This window comes from Achroia grisella, unplaced genomic scaffold, assembly GCF_030625045.1.
Source record: "Achroia grisella isolate CSIRO2021 unplaced genomic scaffold, CSIRO_AGI_Agris_v1 utg821, whole genome shotgun sequence".
NCBI lineage: Eukaryota > Metazoa > Arthropoda > Insecta > Lepidoptera > Pyralidae > Achroia > Achroia grisella.
This window is the reverse complement of record NW_026713035.1, coordinates 3907836-3920713: the sequence shown is the minus strand read 5'-3', so window position 1 is coordinate 3920713 and position 12878 is coordinate 3907836. Positions and strand designations below refer to the sequence as shown.

At 32.1% G+C, this 12878-nt stretch overlaps 1 protein-coding gene across 2 annotated transcripts in view; it reads right to left on the bottom strand.

Moving 5' to 3' along the window:
* LOC131852040 (cubilin) overlaps positions 1 to 12878 on the bottom strand; it is a 101743-nt gene that overhangs the window by 72138 nt on the left and 16727 nt on the right. Inside the window, exons 2-3 of one of the 2 annotated variants that reach the window (XM_059202618.1) lie at positions 12038 to 12092; positions 10659 to 10754 (exon numbers count right to left, since the gene is read on the bottom strand). In XM_059202618.1, the coding sequence (XP_059058601.1) occupies positions 10659 to 10746 (88 nt within the window). In that variant the 5' untranslated portion in view covers positions 10747 to 10754; positions 12038 to 12092. The remainder of the gene's footprint in view (positions 1 to 10658; positions 10755 to 12037; positions 12093 to 12878) is intronic. The other variant, XM_059202619.1, reaches the window with a different exon arrangement.

Sequence of the window (12878 nt, the reverse complement as noted above, 5' to 3'; positions counted from 1 at the left end):
ATATAACTCTCATAAAACGTTAAGGCTTTTTTATATCATTTTTATGTTCATAAAGGTAATAAAATAGAATTGATATTTCAATATATAATGATGAACAATACTTGAAGCATGAAATGCATTGTCATAAGAGATTAATTTAAAAATTATCTTTATTTTATGATGTTTTGCAATTTGTTTGTTGCTGTTTTCGAATACCCAAAATACATAAGCAGATCTTGAGTTATGGGTACTAGAAATCTGATACAAATATATAGAGTCATTTGTTTTATTATATTTAATATATTCATAATATACATATAAACACCCAGACCGATACAACCAAATATACTTAATACATATATACCGTGCGAGGAATCGAACCTGCGACCCCTGGAAGTTAAGCGGTGTACTGAAACACTAGACCACCGAGGCCGACATATATGTATATGTCGGCCTCGCCCTCGGAATGGAAACAAGCTGAAGGCCTACATGAGAGAAAGTGACCGTAGCTTGTACCTAGTTATACATGATCAGCACTACGGGTATCACATGGTCATGTTCTTGTAGTACTTCTTAGAAATTGCCATTCCCGAGTAGGTACTAAGATATCTTGATGACACTCTTCACCACTGAAATGAAAATAGAACTCATACTTGACGTCCGAATTCGGTAGACAGTAGTATATACCCACGCAATCGAATTTAAACAAAGTGTACTCCATTTACTTATACAATAATAGAATTAATACAAAATAATATAATAATGAACTAGTACAAAAATAGAATTAATCTTTTTGACGCAGCGTCCTCATGTTCGCACCGTATATATATATAGGGAACATGAGATTACAGACTACTATTTTTCGTACTTTTTCTTCATTTTCGGTTCAGCTTATCCATAGCATTTCTCGCCATATACCCATGTCGACTTTATACAAAGTATAACCCATTCATAGTAATAGGATGAATACGTACTGGCGATTACGGAAATTACCCATCATACATTATCGTCTGAAAGAGTTGGGACAGAGATAGAATCGCACCCTAACAAATGAGAACAATTCCCAAAGTTTGAAGTAAATGTACCGAAAATAATTAATGTTGACCCGTCAGCTCGCATAAATCTGTTAACTTTTGAGGGGACATTAAAATTTCAAAACTATGATTCGCTCAGTTCTATAAAAGCTACATCATTTTAACTACTTTCGACTGTTCACTGTAAATAGTAGTTGTCCTTTTATGAATAGTTTCAAATGTGGTCACAGTGACGAAGCTAGAAGTTAATCAAATATGTATGTAATCTAAAATTAATAGCTATTGACCGCATGAGAAATATATATATTTTTTTTTTTAATTTTCATCATCCGTATGTTCTTGCTAATCTCTAAATCAGCTGGAGCCGATTTGAAAAGGACTTTCACTCACAGACATCTAATGTTTAATATTAAGACTAACTTAGGCTACTTTAATTATAGAAAAAAATTAAGTTCATAAAAAAAAAAGTAAATTCTCCTCTAGTATATTTTCCTGAAGTCAATTTCAGTATTGGACTGCAGTCCACTGCTTAACTGGCTGCTGATGATTATGATAATTATAATAATGTGCAAATAGATCTTAATAAATTTTATCGAAGTAGGTGTTAATTTACGGAAGTCCATTTCATGAAAGTCCATTAGATGGTAGCGGAATTAAGTAAAATAATATAAATCCATTAAGTAAAGAACTAAATAATAAATAATGATAATAAATAATGAAATAAATAATGATAATTATGGATTGCTATTTTAATATTACTCATTGAGACTAACCATATATGTAAAGTGTATCTTCATTTTACACAAAACCTAATCTCAATGTAGTAATTTATAGCCACTACCTTTTGCCAGATGCAGTGGGTAGTTAGGACGAAACCAACATACGAGTGGGTTACCCTTTTACCGGAATCGTAAATTGTAGACATATGATTGGCCAAATGTGGCGGCTAGCCCTGTATCGTAATTTGTATATGTCGATTGTTGGACCACATTGCATCATAAATTACAAATTACTGGTTTAATTAAAACTAGCCACCCATTCTAAAATCGCCCGGAATTAATGGTATTAAGATCAATTTTGCGTACAAACAATTTATTTATGTAATTGAAATGGCAAACAAGCTAATGATAAGCGCAAACGGTCGCTTATATACATGAATAGCACTACGGACATCACGTTATCATGTGACACCCGTGATACCATTCAACCGTTGCTAATCCAGCCCTCCGATCGATCCCCCGTCCAATTCAAACGGGGATCGAAATTACGACGGCCTGAGCCGAGGTTCGAACTCCTAGTGGTGCCCTCAGACTAAAGTCGTATCCGTCCGGTAGGAGTTGGCCTTCAGCCGATCCATAAGTCCTTCCGCGGGTTTAGAGTGCCATCTGCACTCGCCCCCTAACGTCCGGTGAAGCTGTAAAGACCAGCTGCGGCCAACAGCATTATCGTAATCCGAAAAAAAAAATTAATCCAGAGAACTAAGATATCATAACTATTGCCTACTCTGTAATTTCACTACCTAATCGCACCCTACAACCCAAACACACATTCATCCGTTGCCAATCCAGAGAACTAAGATACCATGCCTATTACTCTGTAATTCACTACCTCAATTCATCCTACAAACAAAACCAAACTTACAAAGTTCTTCTTGGTGACTGAAATAAATAAGACTGAAGTACTCAAGCAGACGACATTTATTTACAGTTTACTTCTGGTAAATAAAATTCAAAATCGTTTGTCTGGTATTGAAATAGGAAGCTGGGAATGACAAGCAAGCAGACAGACCTGATAAAAATGGCTACCGTCGCCGATAAACGGTGAAAACTTCATCATGTAATGACTCCGACACCTCTCATGAATTGCTATGCTATTAAGAAAAAATCTACCTTATTATGTGTACAAAAAATTTCTATCTTATTATGTGTACATATATAAAACAAAAAAACCTACCTAAATTTCATTGCCACCTTATATATCAGAAATAAATATTAGGTTAATATATTGCTATGCTATTAAGAATAAAGGATAGTCCGAGAGAAAAACTATTTAGTATTTATGAAACTGACGGCCTCGGTGGTCTAGCGGTTTGATATCACTTTTCTTCCGATAGTCGCGGATTCGATTCTGAAGAAATAATAATTGTTTAAAACCTTCATATAAACTGTACAAAGCATCAATTTAGTATGAAAAATTCAAAATTAATTTCAAATTTAATATTAACATAACATTCACACAAACCTTTACAATACCTATCAGAAGTAAATATTAGTGTAACACTCTATAGAGCATGTTACATTCGCCGTCTACGGAACTGAATTTATTTCCGTACACTTCTGATATTCCAGCTATTTGTGACAGACATAAATCTAGACATATTCTATCACACTCTATGCTCAACATAGTAAGATTCAATTTGCTTCAGCAGAAATCTATCTACCTGGAGAAGTCCTATAATATTTATTTGCTCAAACGCGGACGGAATAAATAATATTTGGATTTTGCAAAATAAACCCTATACACTGATTAAAAGGAAGTCTATGACGCCTGACTGTCAGACAGTCGGTATTTTGCTATTTATCTTGAGATCCGTTTATTAAATGTATGTATTTATTACATATAGTAAATATATTAAGTATACATACACTAAGTTGGTGCGCATTCTTTATAGTATCATGGTTTACCACTAACACCATTTTAACCGTTTGGTATAAAAAATAGATTAAAACTTGTTTTGTTTTAAAAATATCTACTAACATCCTATGAGAGTCTTCGGCTCCAAAGCTTGTTAATAATGAACTAGAGATCTATAGATATAAAAAGCAATAGAACTGGGATACACCCTTTTTTACTCAGTAGATAACCAGTACGTAATACAATAGGTCTTAACTATACTTTCCCTCAAAATAGTCGTTTAAAAACAACTGAAGTGCTGAAGTAAATGTATTCTTATAGAAGGAAATATCTTAAAATAGAACGTCATAACAATGCTCTCTACAAAGTTATTTTTATGTTTTTTGCGATGACGCTTGAATATAAAGAGAAAACCTATTAAACATTTCATAGCCAATGATTTATTACCGATATTACCTACGTTACAATGCTTTCTGAGAAGTAGGCAATTGGGTGTAATCAATTCACAACTTCTAGAAACTTATGACGGAATATGACGTACACATAAATGTTTATTCAAATTTGGAACACTCTAATCACAGATTAGGTGCATGTTTCTATACAGAGGCATTAATATTTCAAATATTTCTGGAGACTTTAATTTCCTTAAGTACTCTTTGTAAATTCATTTTCGCGCCAAAAACGTAGGTAACTATAGACCAAGATGTTTTCTCATTTAGGCTTCTTCGTATAATTAGCTAATGACTTAGCCGAAATGAGGAAAACAAAACACGATGAATGTGACAGGAAAAACTGAACCAAAAAAGAAAACATGATGGACAGGGTCAAACCAAATAACATATTAAAAAAGAAAAAATAATTTTAATATTACGTAGGTAATATAATTGAATATTTAAAATATAGGTTAAATGGAACATTATGATGTTTGTTTTTTATTGACAACAAGGATCAAAATCAAATATACTGTACGGGAGTAAGTAGTCACGTAAGGAACTAGGTAGATATGCTACTTGAATTTCAAATGACAATATATACCTGAACGAAACAGGGATAGCACCATAGTAAATAGGTAAACTGTAATCATTGTCACAGTATAAGTTTTTATCTATCTGTTTTGTCATGTTTACATAGTAAAAAACAAAGTCGCTACTGCTGTCTGTACAACTATATCTTTTAAATTACCCAACGGATTTTAATGCAGTTTTTTTTTTTTGCAATAGAGTTCAATAGAGTATCAGTGTGAGAAAGGGGCGGATTGCTAGTACATAATAAATGATAAATATACAAATACATAAAAGTAAATTTAATTTTACAAATTACGCCGCTTACATTCACAATTACATCAACAATATACTTATATGTATATTACAGCTGTAAATATTTTCCATTCCATTCTATTTTATTTATGGGCTTAAATATATTTTTCTCATATATCCATAAACGGATTACATGTTACCCAATTTAAAAAGATATCCTCACAAAATCACTGGACCGTGAGACGTCGTTACATGAATTTTCATCCCTTATACGAAATGCTGTCAGGCATTCTCGAATTTATAATCTGATCCTTATTGATCGGCTTACGACAACCGCAGAAGGGGACAGACGCCGTCCCATTGCAATGTCGGAGTAGGATGGTTTTATTCCTTGAAGGATACGCCGCTTTCAGGAAAGATATCTGTAGCACACGTATGCTAGATCATCAGGGGTCAACTAAAAAGTTATGGAAGAAATTCGATATTATTCGTTATCGTTAGTTATACCATAAATATAAATATAAAAACTTACCTTCAACACACAAACTCTTGTTTCAAATAATTAACATATAGGTTTCTTGCTCGTTCTTCTTGTGATGAATCTGCGTTTCGAATGAGTGGTAGATTCAAAAATATAAGTAATGACTAAAAAAGTGCTTATGTAAGTTAATTTAAATAAATGATATTCTATGCTATACTATAAATATATAGGTAAGGACTTACCTACAACACAAGAAAACAATTTCTTGTTTCAAAAGAGCAACACTCAAGTTTCTTGTTCGTTGTTTTTGTGATGAGTCTGCGTTCCAAATGAGTGGTAGAATAAAAAAAATAAGTGATGAATATTCAAAAGTGCTTATATTAATTTTATCTGACTAAAGATTATTTCTATATTTAACATAGATTATGTTTTCTTTATACTTATTTAAGCAAAATTTTTACTGGGGTAGACTTCGTAAAAAAATCTGAATCTTTCATTCGTTCATCCTTCATAAACTGTGTTTCGATTGTATAAGCACTGAAATTACAGGATAAGATGATGATGGAATTACAGGATGATATCTTATTTTTCTTGAATGGTAAAGCAGAATGGCATCACGGGTGTTACGTGATTACGATAATATACAGTGCTGTTCATGTACTCGTATATAATCGACGGATACCGTTTACCTCAGTCAGACTGTTACAGTCCATGTTTGGTAAAAACAATATTAACAAAATGCTTAAATTACTCTCGGTATATTTGATCCAACATAGCACAGGGCGAGCGTACCTACAACCGTCTGACGAATTATTTTTGAATGATTTTTCAGGAGAGTCAGTCAGTCTCTTCACCGGAGAATCAATCAGAAATATCTGTGTCAATTTACAGATAGTATTTTTTTGTGTTGGCAGATTTGAACTTCCGCCCTGTATGTAATTACATAATAAAAATAGAAATGCCCTAAAATCACGACTATTATCCCAGATGGGATAGTCAAATGTTTTAGTGAAAGCAACAGTAACAAAATGCCTACATTTTGCATCATATTTCAATTCAACATAGCACAGGACGAGCCTACCACTATCTGACAGATTAATTTTTGATGATTTAGAATGACACTCAGTAGAGTCACTTTACCAGATAGTCAATGAGAAATAAAAATAACAAACTCAGTTTGTTTTTTTTGTGATAGCAGACTTGGACTCCTACACTGTTAGTAAATCAGGGCAGTCACCTAAGTAACTAACCCATGATGTAAATATAGTCTTTATCGCTCTCTGAAAATATTATATGTAATCGTTAACACCATATTTAGGCCACAAAAATCCGATTCTTTTCATTACTAAGGATAACGTAAAGACTACTTCTCTGATCTTGATCTGGAACTATATGGGAGACGAAAAGAGACTACATAATAAAAAAAAACAATTTACAAAACCGTTTAATGTAAAAACAAAAACTGGAGAGAAACAAGAAGCGCCATTCTAATAAAAATAAGAGTTTTCAATATCAATTCATGTAGAAAAGAGTTTTGAATGTACATAAAAAACATCAGATATAACTTCCTCATTTTCAAAGTCGGCTGAAAATATAAGGCTCTTAAACTTGATAGAGAGCTTTGTACATAAGTGGGTGGCTACAAAGAGGCGACTGTCAGGGGCAGTCTCTAGGAGTCGCATTTGAATGAAGCTTATAAAAGTTAGTTTATAAATAACTAACTAGTTGCAAACTGTTATCCCATACATTTTTTATAAGTATTATTTTGTTGTGTCAGGGTAAAATCAAGAAGACTCATTTTTTTAAATAACTAGCTCTCCGCCCCGCGCTTCGCACTTGTATTAACATATATAACCTTCCTTTTGAATCTATTGCTAAAAACCGCATTATAATCCGTTGCATAGTTTAAAAGATATAACAAACAGACAGTAGAAGTGACATCATTTTATACTATGTAAAGACTAAGTACTAACTAACAAAACTATTTTTGCAACAATCGGTACTAAAGTCGCATGCTAATCCGCTAAGACCACCAATACATGTGCGGATAGTGTGCTATTTAGCTATAAGCAAATATTTTTACAATCTATTAAGTATTTTTTGACTACCATTATTACAAAGAAACTATTTTTTTCTCTTTACAATGTTGTACTATTTTTGACACAACAATGCCCTTGTTATTTATACCAGCAAATACCTATCTGAGGACGTATCAGAGGTCGTAATTTCTTTACGAAGACATCCAGTTTCCCTAATATGACGCTTTATTCAGTCGATAGTGAATGCTGTAGGGTAAGAATACTGATAAAGGGACATTGTGATACCTAAAGTACTTGCACGTATGTTATGGATGTTTGATGTTGTTTTTGTATTGTATGTTTAAGTAAAGACAAAAAATCGGTTTAAAATATTGGAGACTTTTATTTTATTTTCGTCTATCAAACTAATTATAAAGCTCTCACAGAAAGTAGATCGGTAGCAACGCGACTCATAAATTAATTTTGTTCTAAGTTAAAATATAAATGAGCATATTTAAGCAATTTAATGTTTTACTTATTGGTTTCTGGAATAGTCTATAATACATGCTCGGCTTAGTTTAGATACTAGTACTACAGATAAGATAATATGTAACTTCCTGTTTAGGAAATTTATTTTTACAGATATGTACATATTGATTGAAATTTAATTTGATAACGATGTCAGAAAAAATTTTGATATCTTCTTTAACAAAATATCTTAGATTTATGTAGAAATCTTTGTGACAACTGCAAATTGTAAATTGTGAATGAATGAATAAAGTTATTATTATTCTTAAAAAATATGTATATTACATACTACTGCTAAATTGTCTGTAATGTATGTTGCGTATTTAATAAGTATAGGAGACGAACTTCTTAGCATGCCAATGATTCACGATGCGGATGCTGGGTGCATTGTGTAGCAGAGAGGGAATCTATACAAACATTCACCTCCACCGCTCGTGTTTCTCGTGCTGCTCGTGCTTCCTTGCCCACCCAAATCTGGTAAGAGACTGCTAGTGCAACTTTAAATACACGTTCTAGTATAGGACCCACTGAAGTTCTAAACAGGATATTTTAGAAGATTATAGCTAGATTTCGCTGGTATACCTCGCGCTCCCACTAAACCGCATATAAATTAACCACATAGTAATTTTTCATTCATTCGTTTATTAATTCGTAATATTTATTTGTTTTTGTTGCATAATTTTTAGATATATTTGTTTCTCATGGTACATTGAGCTCTATCAGTGTTACACGTTTAGTTTTTTTTATAATTTATGAGAATATGTGTCAATAAATTAATATATATACCATCCTAAATTATATGTAGGTTCACACGTCCTATCCGCAGACATACTCGAGTAGTCGAGGCTTTCGATTTGGTTTTTCCTGTACGATACAAATATTCCACTATTCATATTGGCTTGAGTGCTTTTCTATATATTTCATTTACAAACAAAATATACGAATATGTACATTAGGTGATTGAGGTGTTCTTATAACTGAATATACCAAGCCTGCTTAGTGTGAAACTAGATGGCGCAGTTAGAATACTCGTAATTAATTTCACTAACATGTAGTGTATAGCTTCAACCAGATATATAATGCGTAATTTATAGTAATAAATGCAGTATGTGTCCAACTTTAGAGTAGTGATTCAACATCCACTTTTTAAGATAGTTCAAATGTGTAATTTTCGTTCACTTTGTGCGAACTAGATGGCGCAACAGGCAAAAGAAATTGGCGCTGTAAAGAAGTTTTTGCTTATAATGACCTGTCTGTAGTATTCTTAATTAAAAACTCTATGGTTATTGAATGTTACATAGAATGTAGTGTATATTGATGTTAGTTACAATTGAAACCCTCAATAGCAGCTTTTATAACCTCAGGGTACGATCTAGTCTACTTAGATATCAGTATATAATAAGACTGTCACGATGGGAGTAGAATTTCAATTAATTATTCAAAGTAATGGATATTAAAATGAAAATAGATAATAATATAAATTCTCTTGGAGGTGACAAGTGACAGCACTTATCTGGCGAGACCGCGCGGTAATTCTGAGTGCATTTCAGGACCTAATAGCCTTTTAGGGGCCGCGGTGATTACACTGAGCAGACGCCGTTTTAAACACCTCTCTGCGTAAATTACAAACAGGTGGCAAATTTGCAGATAAGTATATTATTAGACCTTACCTTTACCTGCGACTTCGTCCGCGTGGTATAATAAAATAAATATGACTATTCTAAAGAGCTTATATTGCTATTATGTAAAAATCTTTATTGAAATAAACTATTTCAATAAAGATTTCTACATGTAGGTAATTAATTTTTTTTAATAATTATTTAAATGTAAATTTTAGTTATTTTTAAAATATATGTATGTATATATATATATATTATTAGGTATTCTTGAAAATGTAACATTTATCAAAGTAGTTAGTCCACTAAATCCAATCGAAGCTAAATAAAAACGTATGTGCGGTATAATGGGCATCACGTGAAAATGTGATGGTACTCACGTATATATATACGCGACGGTTACCACTTATTACCAAGTGGACTCATTATTCTTTTTATTGTACACACACATAGGAAAAAATAACAGTAATAAAGTAAATGTAATGTACAAGGGTGAGCTTATCTCTAAAAAGAGATTTTTTCCAGCAAAACCATACCATCTATCTACTATGCAGCAATTTTATAACAAATTTCATTTCATATCCATTGAATATCCATCATAAACTTTTTTATTTATAATGTGTTGTATAATGTGTATGTGTGTGTATTTGTTGATGTAAATAAAGTTAATATCGATCTATCAAACCTGAAAAATTATATAGGGTAATGTGTAGATCAGCCGTACATACGTGGACGAGAAAAAAAAGAAAAGGAAGATATTGTGGTATATATAATAAAAAGTCTAAAGTATAAGTATGAATTAACATACACAAATATATCTCTGCGTCTTAAATAGATTTATATTATTTTGTTTAATTCCAGTACAATTAACGGAATTAAACAAAATAATCTAATTCCCGAAATATACGACCTTCTCTAATGGTGATCACAACGTTTGTCAAGTTTCCGCACTGAATATTTATGATCTACACATGCTAATTGCAGCGGAATTAAATAAAATAATATTAATCCATTAAGTAGTGGAATGGGTTACCGAAAAATAATAACTAATTCGGTTAAATTTATCTCTGTTTGTTTGCCATCGCAATTAAATAAAAAAAAATTTAACTTACCGTTTGTGGTTTGAAGAGTAGTGGTGAAGAGACATAACAGCGACAGTGACAGGCATCCCAGCGAGTTGAGCCAATGTGCCGCGGCCATACTGTATCCTGAACATATAAAAATTTACCGTTACCACCTACGTTAAAATTATTAGATAGAAAGAAAAATGATATCCCTGAACAATAATGATATGCTGATGGTCACTCTATTCTCCCAAATTTGAATTAAAAAATGACTCAGATTTTTTTTTAACATGTACAAACATATTTGAAAAGAATAAGAGCTGAGTTTCTTGTCAATTCTTCTTAGCTCAAAAGCACACCGAACTGGCGATAGATTTGACGAATCATAAGAGTCTGTAGGATATTTTGATTTTCGACAAAACACACAACGCCAAGCTAAGCAAACCTTGTGTTATGGGTACTAGACGAGTGATTGAATACTTAAGATACATTTTTCTTTAAATACATACATAATATACATAGAAACTACTCAGGCCAATACAAACAATCATTCTCATAAATACAAATGGTTATGCCGTACGAAGAATCGAACCTACGTCCTACAGTAAAGTCGAGTCATAAAACTAAGTCTGAAATAAATAAATGCATTTATCAACATATTAATCGTAACTCTTAATTTATATATCATATTGTATCCAGAATTTCCCTTATTTTAACATAAGCAAACTATAATCAAGATTTATCGAAATGGAAATTAAATATTAACCTAATTTCAATATACATACAAAATATACATTTATCAGGGTTGGTAATTTTATTTGTTATAGCCTACTTTAAAATATTGCGCCATCTAACGGGTGGTGCTAGAACTAAGTTGCGATAATAAAGCCGCTTAGAGGCTCTTAATATTAAGTCTAAAACATAGATGGCGCTATTTTGAAAAATAAAATATTTATCTATTCCTGAAATAAGAATATTTTTCATTAGATCTTTATCTACTTTTTATTCATAGATTGATTTATAAAATGTTTTATTTTTATTTATTCCGTGGTCGCTATTGCAGTCAAAAATACTATATATTATAAATAGCTTGCTTTTTAAGTTAGTAAAAAAAATTGTAGATGCTAGTTATTGAAGACGAGGGGAGGAGTCCTAATGGTAATAACCAAGATGTACTCTACGCGGTGCCATTTGATGTCGTTGTTAATGAATTTATCAGGAAATAATTCACAATGATTTCCAAGTGGGCCACGATGTCTGATACCTTACTGAGGTGACTTCATCCTTATCTCATCACCACTCTCACATCTCTACCAGCATATACTGGTAACACAGGCGGGCGCACCCTATTTTCGACCACTAAAGTAAAGTTATTGAAGATAAAATTTATTAATATAACGTTAAGGTCCTGTGGTATTACCACTTACCATATCGTCAGCATGTGGTATTCACCGCGGTTGTCTACTACCCACCACAGATCACCTACGACAGAAAATATCCTCATTAATAAAACACAGATAAGATAATCGTATTATTAATATTATAAACGCGAAAGTTTGAGAGTATGAATGGCTGATTGTTAGTCTTTCACGCGGAAACTACTGAACAGAATTTGTTAAAACTTTAGTGATATTGCTAATGTATAATCAGAATAACACATAGGCTATAAATATGCTGCGGATGAAACCACTAGTAATAAATAAATAAAAGAATTTTTGAGTTATAGAAATCAAAGTCAAGCTTACGTCGAACCGATATATAAAGTTCCTCTGAATCGACATGCTCTGCTTAGCTTGGGACCAGATGGCACTATATGATTTGTCCTGAGATACAATTAATATGACAAGGATTACTATTAACTAAAAATGAAAACGTTTAAAATTTATATAAAGTAGTCTTAATTTGATAACGGAAACCTAGTAGTAGTGGTAAAATCTCTCTCGGACCCTTAGTATTAAATTTATATCTGGCCAGATAGAAGACATTGCGATTAGAATTTTATATTATTATATATATGGATAAGTAGTTTTAGCTATATTTATTTATTTATTTATTCTTTTGCACACAAAAATGTATACATGGCGGACTTAATGCTTGATGGCATTCTCTAACAGTCAACCTATATATGTAAGTATTTCTAATATCTCTTAAGAAAAGATTCATACAATTTGAGCTACATTACTAATATTTTATTCTATATTCTTTGTTCTTTTCCCCTCTTTATACATAAGGCTTATATAATATGGTCAAGCAGGTATACATAGTATA